The following is an 18724-nucleotide window of genomic DNA, read 5'->3' as shown; positions in this document are numbered from 1 at the left end:
GCCGTTGTCCAAACGCGTCGGCGCAACCAACAAGAAACACGGCATCGCGAAGTCATGTGATCATATTGATACGCCTTAGTAAGCATATAGGAACTGGAATTAGTGACGGCTTTGAAGCAGCACCCATTTTTATCATTTTAGCCATTTCGAAATTTGAGATTTGAGACTTGAGACTTGAGAATGGAGGAATGGGAGAATGGAAGAAAGAGAGAGTCCATCGATGATCCTTCGTGATTGTGAATGTTAGACGCGCCCATCTGTGCTATCTGTGATGGGTGATGAGTGATAGAATGCGTGATAAGAAATGCCTTCACATCACACGACTAGTTGAAGCCGTCACAAAATCCAGAATCCAGAGATGGCGTGACTCGGGTGTTCAAAGATGAGGTCCGTCAGCACGATTGGTGTATCTGTCGATCATCACTTCAGTCACTCGCAGAACGACAATTCAGCAATTCAGCCATGCCCAAGAGGAAGAGGCACCCGGTATCCGCTCCGGCGGTGTGCCTGGCGATGTGACGAGACATACAGGACGGGCACCTCGTTGGTCGAATCTGGGTGACCCGGGCTTTGGAGTTCAGGGCGCCCATCACCACTAGCAGGAGTGGCTGATGGGGGGAGCGGTGCTATCGCTGCTATTCTAAGCAGCCCTCATCTCTAATTGGGGAGGCATTTGGACGAATCGTCGCGGGTGTCACTGCAGAGAAGCAGGGGTGAGTCCCGATGTCCTGCTTGTGCGAGCACCGGCGCCGGCGGCTATTGCTAGCAGGAATTTCTCACCTTATTAGCGTCGGGTGCCCGCCTTGCATATCATCGCCTGTGATGAGGGGGATGATACCGTAAGCGATGTTGTTGAATATGAGAGAAATCAACAAAGAAAAGAAGACAGAAGAGATTTTGATAATACTACAGCACTTGTCGTTATACTGTTGAGCTAAATAGCCGAACATGCACGTTGGCTGTGGCTTGGTTGAATCGAGGTCCGGCATCGTGGAATTGATTGCCTTCAATGATTACAGTAGACCCAGTTCCAATCACTCAGGGCTCTCCCCTCCCCTGTGGGCTGGCGGGGCGCTGCAGGGAGCAAAGCTTTAGTGCCTTGCATCGACTCTTCCAGCCGGCCAATCAGCAGCCGGTGGCGCCCGTCACAGAGCAGGTCGGCGCTTAACCACCATCTTCCGCCCAACCACAGGCTCGAGATGGCCTCTCCTCTTGCTCTCTGTGCCTTGAGCTCGTCGACGCCATGTAACCGCCAGAATGCATCACCCAGCCAGTCACAGCCCGGCAAGCTGGGGAGTCCCAGGTCAATCCTCGCCCGGCCCCACGGCCCAGCGCCAAAGTTGCTCCGGCCAGCATCGCCAGCCGCTGTGACGACTCTATCAGTCTAAATACCCTTTACATGCCGCATATTTCTCCTCACTCATGTCACATCTCTCTTGGGTCATGTTTCGCATTTCAACGCCAGGAGGTTCCATCACGCAGCGATCGCCTTCATAAGAGCAAGGCCGGTCTCCATCATGCTTTTTGGAACTCGTCCTCGTCCACCATCATCATCCCTCGCCCTCTTGACCTCTGTGCTTCTGTGGCCTTCTCTTGCCTCTGCTAATCCGATCCGCGACACCAAATATCTACCCGCGCAGATCGGCGGTATCATTGCGGCATACGGAGTCTCCTTGGTGCTGGTCGCCATCCTCTTGCTTTCGCTTTCTAGACGACGAAGAGAACATCTCAGTGGGAACGATATCCCCAGCTACGTTCTTCAACTTCCGGTAGACCCAAAGTTTCAGCAGTTCCAGCAGCAGCAGCAGCAGTTCGATTTCGCAGCTCAACCCGAGGGCCACGTTGTTCCTCCTCTGATCATCCCCAAGTCCGAGTACTATCACTCTGGTCCATATAGCGCCCGCATCTTCGATCCCAAGGCGCACCCCGCATCATACATCTTACCATCGCCCTCTTCGTCTGCCATTCCTTCTACTCTTGGAGTCTCACCACTTGTAGACCAAAACGTCGTTGCAGCAGACAGAGCCATGGCGCAACAACAGCTTGAAGAAATGTACAAATATGTCATGGAGCATGAGGAGGCCAAGCAAAAGGGCATCATTCTCGAGTCTCCAGTTGCCTCTCCGAACCCTCAGCGCGACTCGGCTACATCAAAGACCGGTCTTCTGTCAAAGAAGAACAAGGCTAAGCCTGCCGGGTTGAACCTGGCTGCGGCTAAAGAAGAGAAGTCCCAGTCAAAGACTTCGGCTCTCTTTTCCTCGCTCCTCTCGCCGAAGAAGAAGGCGGCCAAGGGCATCAACATCTCGTCCCCCATCATGACGCCCATGTCGGGAACTTTCCCTCAGCATGAATCTCGCGAGATGAGCGCCATTCCTCCAAGGCATTACGCTCCCGCGCCTCCGCCTCCGATCCCGACGGACCAAATTCCCTTTGGTGGCTCCAACGGCAGGGTGTCGGGTGCTCCCATCACCCCCGATATGTCTCCCGAAAGCATTCAAACCATCGACGAGCGCATTGGAGATGCTTTCGGCCGCGCCAATCGATCGAGGACTACGCTACCGTATGGCGAGAGAGAGCCCGATTCAGCCACTACGGAAAGCTCTCAGGCTCCCTTGGTTGGTCTTCCATCATCTCCCAAGCCCGGAAGCACGTTTCCTTCGCTGCCGTCTTCACCCCGGCCCGGTGCCTCCTTCTCCCGCCCTAACCCGCCGTCTGCGGTCCGAACCGGTGGAGCCTTGCCCCTTCGTGCCTACGAAGAGCAGCTGGGCTCGCCTTTCGTCACTGCTCAGACGACCAAGCAGACAGTCTTTGAGAGAACCGGCCCTCTATCACCAGGTGGCGGCATGACTCCGTTTACCGGAACCGCAGTGCCGTACTCTCCGTATCAGCCGTACACTCCTTGCGTCCCAATCACCCCTGGATTGGTTACTAAGGAAGATCGCAAGCGCATGAAGCGAATGGTTCCCAAGACGCCTACATTGGAGATGGTCAAGAGCTCTGAGGATATCTGGTAATCTGGTTGGATGGGAGTAACAAGCAGTTCATACATTAACTCTTTTTTTTTTTCTCTTTCCCCCCTTTTTTTCACGCTTCTACTGTTAGATAATTTGCTGGGGCTGTCCCAGGAAGGGCACCTTGATCATGTCGCCGTGATTTTCTTCTCGTTTTTCTCAAAACATGGCCTATTCATCTTTTTTCACTTTTTTTTATTGCACACATATATCCAATGACTTGGGCCAGGAGCGCAGGATTGAGGAAAGAAGGAAATTCATACCCCCGCATATTTTGTTCACGACTGACGAGATTTTTTGTACTTGATAAGCCTATAAGCATCTAAAAAATCCATCATCAATAATTGAGTGTTTGGTATCTTGAAAGAAATAAAAGACTGTACACCCAAAGAATGTTGCTTCGTGATTGTGTAAAGGTGATAGCTGTTTAAATGCTTTGTTTGCCTGTCGTGTGCTACAATGAACGAATGAAGGTTTCTTGGAATAGATGAGGACGAAAATCTTTAGAGTCGGTAGCTGAAGACATGTAACACCTCTTTGCCGTTGCTCAATACTCTTTGCATGTCTATTTTTGCAACTGTATCAGCTTACCCTTCACTCGCCTAGACGAAGGTACATGGCTTCACAACCGCCCAGAAGCCGACGTATATAAGCTCCTCGTCGATGCTTACCGCCTTCGTGTAGCTACACATTGATGTTGTCCTTTCTACAAGTATAACATTCGACGGGTGCAATCCGCAGATATTCAACGATTACGTCTTGGTCTACTTATGGGAACAAAGATCAGAGCTTTCCTATATTTTCTCGACTAGTAGAATTTGGCCCAAAAGGATAGACTCAGAGCATAGCAGTCACCAGGTTTTATGTAGGTCATTACGTTCTTAATCTGAGGCTGATGGCATAGACATGAAACGTCATCTAGAAAGTCTCTTTGTTTCGTTTCTTGTCGTTTCGTTTTCTCTTCCCCCCTTTCCCCTTGCTTCTTCTCATTTTCTCCATCAAAAAGCACCCTAGCAGTTAAGTAATCTTTCGTCATGTGAAACCTCACAAAAGCAACGTTCATAGAGGTAGTCCAGAACAATGGGGGCATTGAAGCGGCAAGACTTAATTAAACTTAAACTCAGCCCCGCGGATTTTCGAACTGGTCGCATAAACGACTAATACTAAAGAGATTGGTACGTAGCATATCAGAAAACCCCCCTTACAGTAGGTAGGAGAGACAAAAAGCCATGTGATTTTGTGTCAACACTTCGGTTCTGACAGCTCGTCTACTGCTATAGCTCTTGTCGATCCATGCCGCGGATCGTGTTCCGCGCCGATTTAAATTGAACATGCTCCGTAAAGAGTGTTACCTACGTCCTGCTCTGAGGTCATAGTACTGCTACTATCTCGGTGACTACCACCTAGCCGGTAGGCATGGCTAGAATTTGATGCCTATTGGGAATGGCTAATCTTGTTAGCAGAGAGTATGACTCGATGACATCTCCGCCAAGCACATGTGCGAGTGCTCTCTGCAAGTACTGTAGTGCTCGCTGCTACCCAACTATCAGGCACTACCTCATATCTCCCACCAAGTCCAGTAATTTGAACGTAGCTAGCATGGGATCTGATCCTGCAGATGTCGCTTCCGCGGTGATGGGCACGCAAGATGTGCAAAGGACTGCCGGCCGGAGCAAGCTTTACGACCTCGTGCACAAACTCCCTGCTCACACGGGCTGGGTGAGGAATCCTATTCAATGCAGCCAATATCGATCGACCCGCTCGCGGGAGGCGGGGAATATGCACGGGAGACAGCCTGCCAACATGTATCAGGACTAGTCTGGCAGGCTATCAAAGCGAAGAAGGGAGCGCCAGACTCTTTTGTGAGGGTACATGAATCGACAAAGCTCGGTAACGGTAGCGAGCAGACTCAAGGGAGGGATGGAGAGGCTGAGAGCCTTGGAAAACGTGGGCTTAGTCAGAAGATGATAGGTAACATGTCAGGAGTGATGGCTGTTGCCCCTCGTGTGTGCTTTGAGCTTGTGTTAGCCGAGCGGCGATATGAAGTCGACGGCCGTTGGGGGGAGCGGGACGTTGTGCTAGAGGCCATGAGGTTGCGACGGCGCTGGCTCCGAGGTGGCTGTGATTGGCCCCGGTACGAATAAGTGACACACGCAAGTCGCTGACAGATACGCCGTGCCGGGTTCAAAGTGCCACAAGTGAGTGAATGAGTGAGAGTGAATGAGCGAATGGATGTTAGAGCTCCCAGGATTGGGATTTCGGTCGGGATTTCGGATTGCATCGCGGTTAGGTAGGGAATAGCCTATTGATTAAAACTAGGACCCGTATTGTCCGTGCCATTGTTCCCCTTTGAAGGGATGGTAGAGCCACATAACGTTGGCAACATCAGTAGGTATGTGATGCATACTCGTACTGTGCAGTAACACAGAACACTGGAGATGAATGAAATTGAAACACGCAATGCGTACAAGGATGCCAATGAACTGCCTGTATACTGTACAGTGAGCACTGTACGGGTTGCTCACTTGCACATGCAAAAATTACAGGAGGGCGCCGCAGCTGATGAAAACCGCAAGGATGCTGCAGTGACCAGAGCGCTGCCAATTGCTGGGAACCGGAGTCGACTTGAAGTCCGAGCAGCCACTCAGAGGTCCTGGCGATGCTGTGGCTGAGAGGCTAGAACGTCTGGAATGCGGCACTGGTCTCAATCAATGTCTCAGACGGCAACTGTCTTGTTCTGTGCGATGATTGAGAAGACACCAAAGACTGTGCTGTGCTCAGCCAAGACAACAACGGCTAAGCAGGGGTGAGTAGAGCAGAAACGTTGATGAAACTGTACGAGCACCGTGTGTAGCACTGAGCTGCCAATTCCATTGGCGTGCGGCATTCCGCTGCGGCGACAGCGGCCAAACGATAAGCGGCCGCCTTCAACACTTCACGTGGCACCTTTTGCTCGCCTCGACTCTGGTAAAACTTGCTCAACATATTAGTCGTAGGCGCCCGTAGCTGCTCGAAGCTTCCCGTAGCTGCTCATATCCGCTCGTAGCTGCTGGGCTCATCCATCAGGATCCATCCATTCAATGCCAATATCTGATCAGTGCTTCTCGGTATTCGGCTGGCCGGCTGGAGTTGCACGGTGAATCTTGGCGCCTTTGCAACTGAGCCACAAAAAGGCAAATGCCAGCTCGCGCGTGTACAGGCCGAGGGGCGCTAGGGGCTTATTTCGCCATGGAGGCTCAGCTTGCGCGCCTTGCGTCGCTTGGCCTTGTTGATGCCACTGAGCATCGAGATCGAAATTTGATGCCTTGTTATAGTATAACCCGGGCCTGGAGGGACATTACTGTAACTGCGCTGGTATGGATTGGAGCGGTTAGGGAGGGTCCCGCCGTCAAGGTCGATTGCAGATGGCATGTCGGCCTCTTCCCGAGCATTGCAGGAGGTTGAAATTGAACGTCCATGGTAGGTAGACGGGAGGTGAGAGCACAGCATATAAGTACAGTACGGGATAGTATTTGGTACGGAGAACAGGCTGGACTCATTGCTGATATCCCACTTGCCGTGGAATGGACTTCGCACGGAGAACTTTGGGTACATTACGAAAATGCCACGGGCGCTAGTCCTGTCCTGGTGCATGCAGACGACTCCTCTCCCTTGCGGCATCTCGTGTGAAGGCGTTGATTTGATCCATCCACATGCTCCAAGTATGGGTACATGGCCATGCAGGTGGCTGTACTCGGTACCTCTTGACAGGCCGCGTATCCACCCAGCGGCCACGGGTCAGACTTGTACCGGTACCTGAGGGACGGCATCTGCACAATCACCTACTGTCTGGCTTGCTGCAGTGGCCGATGTCGATATGCGCGTGCTTTGGGCTAGTCTGCGCAGAGACAGACAGACAGGTATGGAGTCCATCCCCCCTACATGTATGGACGAATGAGTGGAGGGAATAGGGCAAAGGGCCAAGGGAAAAGAGATTGGAAGAAAATCCTGCACTGCACTGCACTGCAACTGTAACTCTGCTAGACAACGCAGCAGCACAGACAGCCCAGCATCATCGCCAAGCGGTGGAGCCCGCCCATGCGAGTACTCGTACATACAGTTCCGCAGAAGAGCAGTACTAGGTAGAGAGGCAAAACAAAACCTCAGCGGGTTGGCAGCTAGGCAGGTGGGGGCTTCTCGGGTAGGCCTTTTCACCTTTTAGCTTTTTCCCTTGCTCGTTGCGGCGTAGCCTCGCCTGATATCGGCTCCGGATCGTACGATGTTCCTGTCGTGCATTGCCTGTCTCATCTTGCACCTCTTTTTCAGTTTTCCGGCTGTCCGTACCGCATTGCCGTGGCCCAAGCCAGACGCTCCCAACACTCGGCGCCCGAGTCCAGCCAAGAGAGCAATCAATCCCATCGATCTGCCATTGTCCCGACGATCCATCGATCCATCCATACTCGTACGGTGCTGTACTCAGGCGAGCCTAGCCCAAGCCCGTGCAATCCCGCCCAACCCCATCCCGACAGCCTGAGCCTTGGTATTGGATTGGAAGAGAATAACCAGGGAATACCAAGCCAGCTCGAGCAAAAAGGGAAAACGGGACAACAAGAGAGAAAAAGCAAGGGAAAAAAAGGGAAAGAGGCGAAAAAAGAGAATTCCCAGCTGGGCTAAACCCGCCCCCTGTCTGATCCAGCCATCGTCATCTCTCAGCTTTTTTCCTTCCAAGTTTCTCTTCTCCTTGCCGCTACGGAGATCCAAGTACCAGCCCTTTTCGTATGTCTCTCGGTCTGTAGCACGCGCTTGCTAGTTGGCCGTCAAAGAAAGGAAAAAATCCGTCGTCTCGCCTGCGCGCAGCCATCCCTGGCCATCCCACACCCTCGGCAAGCTCCCACTGGGCGTCTGTCTCAGCAGATCCCGCTTTAAGCTGTCCACCCGCCAGGGAAGCAGGAGAAAAAAACAGCTGATCTCATCGTGCTATCCTTTGGTGAGAGCGTCCACAGCTTCTGCACCACTCAGTCCACCTGGCCCGTCGACCGCGCGATTCTCTGCCAACTATCGAGTCACTTTCCCCCCTAGGCCCTGACGCACTCCCGCCTGGTCTCAGTCTTTCCATTCTCGTTCTCTGCCAGCCCGGCTGTCGCTGCATGAGCTGATCCGCGAGCTTCCCCCGGTCTTTGCAGCCGCCAATCCCCTCCCATGGCTGATGAGGATGGCACCAACGGGCTTGGGTTTGACGACCCAAGCTTCGGCTTCATAGGCGGTGGCCCCGTGTCTCTCGATGGAATCTCAGATGCTCCCAACTACGGCGGCGATCCCTCGGCTGCCTTCCTTGACGCTGGAGTCTGGCCTCTAGACGCCTCACCTCAGGCCAACTCGTACGACATTAGCAGCAACACCACCCTCTCTTCAGCCCAGCCAGGATACGTGTCCCCGTCCTGGCCAGCCCCAACTTTTGACCCGCGACAGCAGCAGCAGCAACAGCAGCAGCAACCCGACTCTGTCGCCTTTGGCCTACCCAACATCGACCCTGCGTCAGTCTTCCTCCCCGGCGTAGCGGCCACCAAGCGGGGCCCCCTACCGGTGTCCAAACCCTCTCTTCGATCTGTCACTGCCCTGAGTCCTGCTCTGCAGGAACAGCTGCGAAACATTGCCATGCCCCCTCATCTTCAGTACGGCTCTCCCAAGAGCGCCTCCAGCCCTGAGTCGGCCAAGACTGGAGCTGCCTCGTCGCCAGACGTCTCTGGCGGCTCTCAAAGGGATTCCAGGAAGCGTAAGATTCCTGCCGACGATCTGGACGATGACGATCTTCTCGAGGAGGGCGGTAAGCCCATCAAGAAGACGGCTCACAACATGATTGAGAAGCGCTACCGGACCAACATTAACGACAAGATTGCTGCCTTGAGAGACAGCGTCCCCAGCCTGCGCATCATGAGTAAGAGCGCCAGGGGAGAGGACACAACCGAGGACCGTGAGGAATTACACGGTCTTACACCCGCACACAAGCTCAACAAAGCGACTGTAGGAATCCCACTCGAGATTTGATGAAAAACAAAGAATCAAGGGGCGTCATGTCCTCAATGGCTAACTAATGATGCAGGTTTTGAGTAAAGCGACTGAATATATACGACACCTGGAGAAGAGGAATAACCGATTACTGGATGAAAACAGCGCCATGCACCAGAGAATCGCCGCCTTTGAGAAGCTGTTCATGGCTGGAGCTATGAACGGCTCTATGCCTCCAATGCAGCAGCCCACACCAATACAGTATCCCCAAGATGGCCAGTCGCAGCAACAATCACAGCAGCAACAGCAACAGCAACAACAGCAGTCTCAAATGTCACAATCCCCGCTGGACGCTCAAGGCCAAGAATCTAGCGGAATGCCCAATGGGATGATTGATGTCCCAGAGGATATGAAACGAATCCTCTCCCAGATGCCCGGCCAGCCATATCCCGTCCCCCAGCAGCTATTTCGGTCCAACCCGACCGTGGTTGGTCAACAACAGATTCGGCCGATGCAGCAGCAGCAACAGCAGCAACAGGGCCAACCCGGATGGAGCGCAAGCCCCTACTTTGGTAAGCTGATGGTGGGCTCGCTCGCCGGCCTGATGATATTGGAAGCGGTTCGAGAAGAGGAAACGAGCAATGAAGAGCCTCAGGGCCGCGGACTGTTTGCTCTGCCCGTGCAGCTTCTCAGGCATATGCCATCTCATTTCAATGTAGGGTTGGCAGGGTATCAAGCCGACATTTCCATTAAGTTTATGCTTCTTTTCGGCCTTGTTTTGTGGGTTTTCATCCCTTCGCTGTTCTCGGCAATGGACCGAAAGCCCAAGAAGCAGCAATCCACTGATCTACATCCCGCCCCTTCACTGGCTTCTCCCATTAGTGTCCGTCGCCGCGCTTGGGAGACTGCCATCCAAACTGTTTGGGTGCCTCATCACAACTTCTTCCTCGAAGCGGCTGCTCTGATGCTCAAGACGCTCAAGCTTAGCGTACGCAACGTCTTTGGTGTCCACGCCTATCAACTGTTGACCGGGTTGACTCCTGAACAAGAAGTGGCCCGAGTCCGTGCCTGGGCTACGGCCCTCGACGCACAGCTTACCGGAGGAGATGCGGAGATTTGCATGAGCCGCCTCATCCTGACGCTGTTGGCGTCTGGCACCGTGCCCAATACCCCCAGCGGTCTGATGCTCAAAGCACTCCACGTTCGAGTCCTTTTGTGGGACTTGAGCCAGAAGTGGTATCAGCTAGGTTTGGTCAACTTCTTCGCTACCAAGGTTGCACAACGGCAGTGGAACGCAGCTCGTGATCTAAATAACAGACTAATCAGTGGCCTACAAGAAGACGAGATCTTGGAGATGCAGCGAGCAGGATACGTCTTACCAGATCACCTGGCTACCTTGGTCGAACAGGAGTGTGATGCCGTTCTCACCGCCACCGTTATTCAACGAGCCCACAATCTGGCTTTTAACATGGAAACAACACACAACTCGGCCCCAATTGATGGCATGGACTCGGTAGTGGATGATACGTCGATTGGGTCCCCGATGGATGCTCTCGCCGCCTGGTGGTCAACAGCCAAGGTACACGACGTTTTGACAACAACATTGTACGGTGATGAAGAGGCGTCGGAAGACGAAGTAATGAACCTGGCCGTCAAAGTCGCACCACTGGGCTCAAATGCTCGAGCACGGGCAATCTTAGCTCGTTCTGTCCTCTCCTACAAATCCCGCGGAGACAACATTGCTGCTGCTGTTCAGGTTCTTCGGGTCGATACTGGTAGCAACGGCCTGATGGACCCCATGGCACTAACTTGTTCCGAACCGAATCCTTATACCGGCCTGGCACCGACTCCTCTTCAATCAGAGGTTGCCGATCCCGACCTTCAGCTTTGCCTTCGCTGCGCGGTTGCTACAGCTCACCTCAAGCGACTGGGTGGAGAGTCTGCCAGCACGAAACAATATGTCCGCACCTCGATCGAAAAGGTGATTGACTTGACAACAAAAACGCGAATGACGCTGTTGAGCTTTACGTCGGTCATGGAAGTTTTGGAGCAAATCCTAGCCCATAAAGATACTACAAACAACTTTGCACCCCTGGTGGAAAGACTAGCCGCGATATTGCGTCTTTGGATGGGTAGCGAACTGGCACTAAATTGCGGTGTATCTCCCGACCTTCAGGAAAAAGTCATCAATAAATGCCTGGGCATTACAAAGAGGATAGTGGGCATGGAGGTAGATACAGGCTACGACAGCATGACAGACGACGAAGGATTTCGATGATTCTTAATGAGGAGGAGAAGAGAGAATGAAGACTATGCGCAACTGCATTTCGAAATCTGCTTTTACGATACTCCACTTCACTTGGCTTTTTGTCATTGCTTTTTTTTCCTAATTTTTCCTCCCCCGGTTTCCTGCTTTTCTGGGCAAACAGGTGTTTTATGGAGGACGACTATTCTTTTCAGACAAGAAACGACGGCCCCTCATACCTGGGAGATGTATGTGTATATAAGAAAGAATCTGTATCAGGAGTCAACTAGCCTCATTACGACTTATCATGCAACAACAAGGCAGGACAAAAAAAATTATTTTAGAGGGAAATTTGGGAGGGGCGATTAGGGAAACCAACTACTACTGTATTTTCATGGCAGGGACGCGTGTTTATCATCTATCTGAGCTATTTGGGACTTTTTGCTTTGTTTTTTCCTCTATTTCATTAGTATTATTCTTCCTCGCCCCCCTTTTCTTTATCTTATCGTTTTCCTTTGTTACTGCGGTTCGATACCTGGCGGGGCGTAGTGTTAGGGCCTCATTTATATTTAGGCACTCATGAAAGACAGGATAAGGGACATTCCTGAGTTAAAAAAAGAAGTTTTGGTTCAATTTTCAATGAGTCTCATTTATTACTGTGATTATCTCATTCATTACTTTACTGTGAATACGCGAGTGTATACGTTCAACGGAGTAAAGGAGTAATAACTGGCTTTTGTGCGGCATTTCTGGTTTATCGGGAGATTCTTGTCGATTAGCTGATCTTGATGTAATGGTGGTGCCGTGGGATTGTGGGTGTTTCGTTTTCACGGGTAGATCCGATCGGATGTGATACGATTTCTGGTCGTTTTGTGATGGGGGTTTTGATTAAGGGTGGCTGACTGTTTAGTGTCCCTTTTTGGATGTCGGGCAGCAACTCATATCTTAGGTGCCTGGGTTATTTCCTAGCACAATACTTGTCACCTGAGGAAGATGGGTAGTTATACTGGCGGATATTCTAAGAGCTACTAGTAGGTAGATATCACGCTAATACACATCAGCTGCAGTCATTGAAGCGTTGACCTTCTTAAAGCTTACACTTCATAATCTCAGGAGTGATATTAGTGTTCCGATTACTTGTAATTGAGGCCTCTAAGTGGTGCGGTCAACAGGGGACATATTGGAGAGAGTATATCTTTTACTCATCGCTATATAAAAACGCTACTGATCTACTTGTAAAGTAACGAATAGCCAAGGGGGTTCATGAGCTCTAACATAGCCAAAGTCTTGTACTCCGAGGCCCACTGTCTCTTGAACAGCCTCCCCCAAAAGATTCAGGCGTCTAGCACCCAGGTATTCACGCTGCGTAATGCCAAACGCTTCCAGCAAACACAACTATACCAAACAGAAGAATTCCAATCCCAAGTCTGAGCATAATTACCCTGTTCCAAAAACCCCATTGAACATGTATACGTCCCGTCCGTACACGTCACATTGGCAGGGCTGGTATTTTGACTCTACGAACAACATCGGGAGGGGGAGTAGTTCCGACACGATTCCGTCTCCAGTACGAGCACATCGTTTGCTCCTGAACGAAATAGATTTCCCTCTCGTCATAGTAGGGCTGCGTCTTGGTTCTGAGGGTCTTGCTGAAAAAGCCGCCGTTTAGCTTTATAGTGTTAGAAACCTGTTCGGTGACCATCCCTCTCTTCACTCCACGTCTTCCCGTAAAGAGGCTTCGGGGATAGTATATCATGCTTCTGCGCTCATATAGCCGGGTTACCCACGCGAACAGGGGACGTCCGTCTGGTCCGTGACGTGCGGTTCTCATAATTTGGCCGGAATGTACGTATGGGTTGTATGCTGAATTGGATACGCCTCCATTATATACGTCAGGTCGTCGAGATCGAATGTCGGGGTCCTCAAATGATGAATCTGAGTCATTCGCTTCTGTGTCGTTCACTTGTATGTCGTTTGCTTGTGCGTCGTTCGCTCCAGTTTCAGCAGCTGCTTCGAAATTGTTATCCTTCAAACCTCAATAACCCGAAAGTGTCTGCTTCAAAACTCTTCCCGCGCATAATCCTCCAGTACAAACATGTCCAAGTCAAACTTACCTCCATCACGCTTATCATCTGGTTTAGGCGCGTCTGCTTGAAGTATTTCAGACTCAAGTTCGTTTTGTTCATTTAGTTCCGCTGGTTTGCTTGGTCCATTCGAACCGCGTGATTTGGGTGGTGTGGTTAGACCGCGAGGATTCTCCATTGCATGGATGACTATGGGTTTGTAATATATTGTTTATAGGATTCAGAGTGATACTTGAAGAATGGTAACGAATGTTGCTGGTGTAGAGTGTTGGTAGAGCGCTTGATGTTGGCAGTTCTCGCGTGATGGAAAGGGGAGTAAATGGAACTTGCATAGAGGCAGGAGCTGTTGAGCCAGTGACAGTATTGACGCATTCATGGAAATTTAACTCGCTTATAGTTTACATTTGTAAACAACATTAACATGGCAACCCCAAAGTCTCAGCACAGAAACTACAATCGGGGGGTTAGCAAGCAAACGGCATACAAGAGTGCAGTGTCATCCATCATTACTCCCAGCTAGCATCCCCGACGTGCTTTCGTGTCAAACAAATTTGATTCAAATGAAGATAAATTGAATATAAAAGACATGAAAATAAACTTCTTGCTCTTCTTCTTCTATATCGGCACTCCTGAAGCTTGCCTCTCTCCTCATCGTCTCCCCAATTCCGTCGCTCTCATTCCCGCTCCAGGGTAAGCACCTTACATGTACCTGGCAGCTCCCAGCACGTGGCACAACGTCATCCCGCCTTATAGTTCAAGTCCCTTGTCCAATCCCTCATACAAACACCACCAACCACACACATCTCACTCACTCACACCTTCATACTCATCCTCACAACCTCACCCCTCATCTCTCATCTCATCCAACACTCATTCAAAATGGCCACCACAACAACATCACCACCTCCTCAACCTCAACCACAATCCTCATCCCCCTCATTCCCCTTCCCCCGCGAATACTTCTTCCCCGCCTTCTTCACCCGCCAAACAAACATCACCATCCACCACGCCCAGCTCACAAAATGGTCCGCCCTCATCCTCGCCTACGCCCGCCACCACCGCCTCTTCCGCATAACCATCTCCGCCGCCGCAGAGTCGGACCTCTTCTTCAACCGTGGCATCGATCGTCGCCTGTCTCCGCCCGACATCCGCGAGGTCCTCGACTTCATGCGCAAGGACGGCCGCGCAGAGTTCCTCCGGCCCGGCGAAAGCAATGGCGCCGCTGACACCTCGTCTTCTGCTGCTGCTGGCGGCGATGTCGTGTTTTTGTATTGGCGGAAACCGGAGGAGTGGGCGGCTCTTGTTGAGGCTTTTGTGGAAGAGACGGCGCAAAAGGGAAGCGTTTTGACTGTGTATGAGCTGACAGAGGGAGAAAACACCAGAGGAACAGGTAAGTTTCAACCAAGAGAGATCTTCTCGCATCAAATCATGTCGCTCTAGTCTGGCCTATGCTAATCAAGACATGACAGAGTTCCATGGCATGGACAACCAAGTGCTCATGAAGGCATTGAATATCTTGGTCAAACGGGGCAAAGCTCAAATCTTCGGCTCCGAAGACTCTCTCGGTGTCAAATTCTTCTAAAATAGGGGATTGCCTAACTTAGAAGAAGCACAGAGCAACAGGCTACAAACCGCAGCCGGACATACCGTCCTCCCATCCCCAGCAAGGCTATTATTAACTGTCCTCCCAACACCAACCATGAATCCGCAATCCACCCTTCCAAAAACTCCGTCATATACTTATATCATCCAAAGATGTCATCACTGCCTCAACGTAAATACATGTCCTATTCTGTATCGAGCAGAAACTTCTTGTCAAATCGTACTTGCTGTGCCATTGCTACATCGAGAAGCCAGTCAGGCGATACCACCCGCGGCTCCATGTGGCCCTTTTCCGCCATGTCCTTGAAGCGTGGCCACAGCTGCTTCTCCTCCGGGGTGGAACCGCTAAGAAGATAGACCGGCTCAGGAGGCGCAAAGTTGTCTTGCTCTGCAGTGGTTGGCTTGATGTTCGATCCACTACGTGCACGATAAATCATGAACATGGCACCGTTGGCTTCTGCTATAAGGCGATAGCTGTTGGGTCCATTCTTGATCTTGTCGGTGCAGAAGATGGGAATGCCTCGAAGGAGTTTGCCGCGATGAGCCTTGGCCCTGCTGACGGACCTCTCGAGGTCAATGTCGTACTTGGATTCGGCTTCGGAGTCTTTGAGGATAAAGTCGTCCACGTCCTGAAGCTTGCCAGTCTCGAGAACTTTCTCGATAAAGGTAGAAGATATGACGGTAGGGCCGCGGGCCAGGGCACACAGGAATTTGACCGTCCTCACAACATGTGGTGCGGCTAGGTAGTCACAAGGTTGACCCTCTAGGACAATTTGAATACCGAGATCGCGGAGTTTTCTCTGTAGATATGCTGTTAGTAATGCGCCTTCATCGGCTGGGGCAAGGGAATTGAAGAAACAAAAGGAGGAAAACAGTTGCAACTCACCCGATCTTGATCTTCCTTGTTCTGGTTGCCCACCCATCTCGTAAATCCCGTTAGGATAACGCGCATTTCGACACCAGGTAGAGACGGCCGCGATTTCTTTGCCGGGCGGTCTTCGTCATCTGCGTCATCTTTATGGCTCGTTGATTTTTTCGCACTCTCAGCCTTCTCCTTTTCTACCAGCTCTGCGGCTCGCTTGCCACCAAATGGAGTTCCTGGTTTGGTATTTCTCTTCTTCTCCTTTTCATAGAGCGCAATATCCGAAGCGATTGTTGAGAGCACGTTCATGGCCTTTGCTTTGGCACTACGTCCACCGGTGGAATTGGCAACAGGCGTCACGTTTTCCTTGCCAGGCCGGGATCTTACTGGCGTAACTTGTTGCGTAGTACGCCGACCCTTCTTTGCAGCAGCAGCTGACGGAATGCTATCCTCCTCGCTGTTGTCTTCCTGCATGGTTGTGTCTGAGTCCCCTCCGTGCGCTACCTCGCCAATCACCACGCCCTCCGCAGGACCGTGTGAGTACGCATTGTCTTCAGCAGCCTCCAAAATCTTTCTCTTTCTCTTTGCTCTCGGGGACATGCTCTCCTCGCCTCCGGGGTAAAACAAATCTCTCAGCCGAGACTCGTTGAAAGAGGTCTGTCCGATGATTTCGCCCAGATTTGTTCGAGGAGGGAAATGGTTGTACTTTTTAATGTTGACAGGCTGGATTTCGCATTTGGCGTAGCATTCTTCAACCCAGAGATGATTCACCACCGTGATCCCCCACTCAGGAGCAGCTTTGCACTTTTCACTAGAGTTGCGAGCAGTAATGAGATGGGTGTTATCCGCTTTCATAGTCTTGGTGAATTCGGCGCCGCAAGCCTTGATGAGATTCTCGAGATAGATGCGGGCCTCGCCACCGTAGTTGGATACGGTGATGCGCATATCCTTGAACCCTGGGATGCCATTCCTGGGGATGGGGTAATGAAGTAAGCGACGCAGGGGTGAAGTCCAGTCGTTGTGAACAATGAGGAAATAGAGCCAGGACAAGTTGCCAACTTCCTTGCAAGCCTGAGAGGCTTTCACGTACTGCTCGCCGTCTCGGTACTGGCAAATCAAGGTAGTGCACTCTTCCACATCCTCCACCAACCGACCACCACCATACACGATGATATCCTTCAAAGCCTTCTCGAGGCGGGGTGTTATCTTTAGGTCGGAACCGAGCAGGATGAGCTTGTCCTGGAAAACGGTAACGGGTGGTCTGGCCGAGTTTCCGTCGGACAAAGATATAAACTCAGGGTTTGCTGATGATGCGCCGACCAAGTTGTTGTTTGACGGAATGTCGAGCTCTTCATCGGGGTCCTTTTTCAAGATTTCGGGGTCAGGGAGAAGGTAGGGACCCTCGTCGATCCTCTTTCCCAACTTGAAGCAATCATCGAACCAGTGCGGCAAAACCACCTTGCCCTTCCAGCCCTTCCCCATCGCAACCACAACCTTAGGATGGTCCATGGACAGCGCGCAGACGTGTGTGGTCAACCTGCCCACATCCTTCGACTCCTGTCCTCCCAGCGCCATGGTCGCCCCCAAGATGCTCTCCTTGTCCATCTGCGGCAGATCCGCGCACGTAACAACGACCTCGGAGAAGATCATGCGGGGATCGGGCGAAAACGGCCGTACCTGCGCTTGCTTCCGCCGAGATATTGAAATGGTGATCCAGTGCGTGTTCACAACCGGAATCATGTACGCCTGGGAATCGATGTACTGCGGGAAGTCAATCGTGTTGGAGACGATGTGCGTGACTCGGTCAATTGGTATGGATCCATCGCGTCGATATTCGACTGTTGTGGCGCCATTCTCCGTTAGAATAGTCGAGAGCTGTCAATGACGAAGATTAGATGCGAAACGAAACAAGAATACAAGTTTGTCGTAGAGACCACAGGTAGCACACGTACACTGCTGATCAGTTTCGGAGCCAGCTGCGCGCTGGGAACGAATGCGATGAAGCATTCGCTGAAGATGCCCTCAGCATCAGCCATGTTGCGAAACTGCGGCGGTATCTCCAAGAACAAAAGTCGACTCTCTCTTTTTTCTGTGGCTGATAGAAGCAGCAAAGAGCTACTATACAAGGTTTGCACAAGCTATTATCTAACAAAAGAGAGTAAGGAGGAAAAAAAAGATGATCGTGAAAGATTGACGTAGCCCGACGCCTTATCCTTGGCGCCTTGCCTTTGTTTGTGGCCAGACGCGCTCCTTAGCCTCTTTACGCGAAGTAGGCAGGCTGTCACATGACTTTGACGGGGTACACGGTACTTTGCACTTTACGCAAAATGCGGGCTAAGAGGGACCCTGAGAGTCGTATCGTTACTTTGGCGCGCCAGCCCACAGAGCATCCACTTTACACGCCCATCAACAGCTTCTCAAAATAGTATTGGGGACGCGGGGGGCACATCAAACAACATTGAAGACATGTTACTTTTTATAGGCCCAACGTCACTGTTCACCAAGAGCCAACCGCCAGACTTGCAAAGATACGAGGGCAGTGCCATTGTCAACATCTCTCCAAATGGGACTTGATAATACCTCACCTTCATTAATTTATTTTTTTAAACAATGGCAGTCACCGACATAGTGGTCAAGATTGTAATGTAATGCTTTTCTTTTGATCCAGGACTTGCAATGCAATATATACATGTTGTTGCTGTTTGAATCTACATGACGCAACATTCGCTCTTTGCAGCAGCGTACCGTCAAATGCTCCAGACTATAACCATCGCCCACAAAGAATAAATAAAAGAACAGAAGCAGAAATTACAAGGAATCAAAAACATACAACTGAGAAAGGAAAACAGTGAATAAGAGTGTGTAGTGAAAAAAAACAAAAAATAAAAGAAAACCCCGGCAGTGGCGCCAGATAAGAAAGAAGCAATGCTGAAAC

The 18724-nt window shown here is 51.2% G+C and overlaps 5 protein-coding genes across 5 annotated transcripts; 3 read left to right on the top strand and 2 right to left on the bottom strand.

Annotated features, from left to right (window-relative positions):
• Positions 1 to 1517: 1517 nt before the first annotated feature.
• On the top strand, positions 1518 to 3014 carry T069G_02615 (uncharacterized protein; the record flags this gene model as incomplete). Its single annotated transcript, XM_056169825.1, has 1 exon — positions 1518 to 3014. The coding sequence occupies one exon, from the start codon at positions 1518 to 1520 to the stop codon at positions 3012 to 3014; it is 1497 nt and encodes a 498-aa protein (XP_056030717.1).
• Positions 3015 to 8189: 5175 nt separating this feature from the next.
• Positions 8190 to 11274, top strand: T069G_02614 (helix-loop-helix DNA-binding domain-containing protein; the record flags this gene model as incomplete). The annotated part of the gene is made up of 4 exons (XM_056169824.1): positions 8190 to 8543; positions 8625 to 9011; positions 9091 to 9483; positions 9574 to 11274. 4 exons carry the CDS (start codon positions 8190 to 8192, stop codon positions 11272 to 11274), a joined length of 2835 nt encoding a protein of 944 aa, XP_056030716.1.
• Positions 11275 to 12730: 1456 nt separating this feature from the next.
• On the bottom strand, positions 12731 to 13503 carry T069G_02613 (uncharacterized protein; the record flags this gene model as incomplete). Its single annotated transcript, XM_056169823.1, has 2 exons — positions 12731 to 13275; positions 13356 to 13503. The coding sequence occupies 2 exons, from the start codon at positions 13501 to 13503 to the stop codon at positions 12731 to 12733; spliced, it is 693 nt and encodes a 230-aa protein (XP_056030715.1).
• A 701-nt stretch (positions 13504 to 14204) lies between these two features.
• T069G_02612 (ESCRT-II complex subunit domain-containing protein) lies at positions 14205 to 14907 on the top strand (the record flags this gene model as incomplete). Its single annotated transcript, XM_056169822.1, has 2 exons — positions 14205 to 14715; positions 14795 to 14907. 2 exons carry the CDS (start codon positions 14205 to 14207, stop codon positions 14905 to 14907), a joined length of 624 nt encoding a protein of 207 aa, XP_056030714.1.
• A 205-nt stretch (positions 14908 to 15112) lies between these two features.
• On the bottom strand, positions 15113 to 17825 carry T069G_02611 (regulator of ty1 transposition protein; the record flags this gene model as incomplete). Its single annotated transcript, XM_056169821.1, has 3 exons — positions 15113 to 15727; positions 15814 to 17664; positions 17742 to 17825. The coding sequence occupies 3 exons, from the start codon at positions 17823 to 17825 to the stop codon at positions 15113 to 15115; spliced, it is 2550 nt and encodes an 849-aa protein (XP_056030713.1).
• Between the last annotated feature and the right edge of the window lie 899 nt (positions 17826 to 18724).

The sequence above is a fragment of the Trichoderma breve genome, chromosome 2, assembly GCF_028502605.1.
Source record: "Trichoderma breve strain T069 chromosome 2, whole genome shotgun sequence".
In the NCBI taxonomy this organism is placed as follows: Eukaryota; Fungi; Ascomycota; class Sordariomycetes; order Hypocreales; family Hypocreaceae; genus Trichoderma; species Trichoderma breve.
The sequence above is the reverse complement of the archived record's forward strand: the minus strand, read 5'-3'. Positions and strand labels throughout refer to the sequence as shown.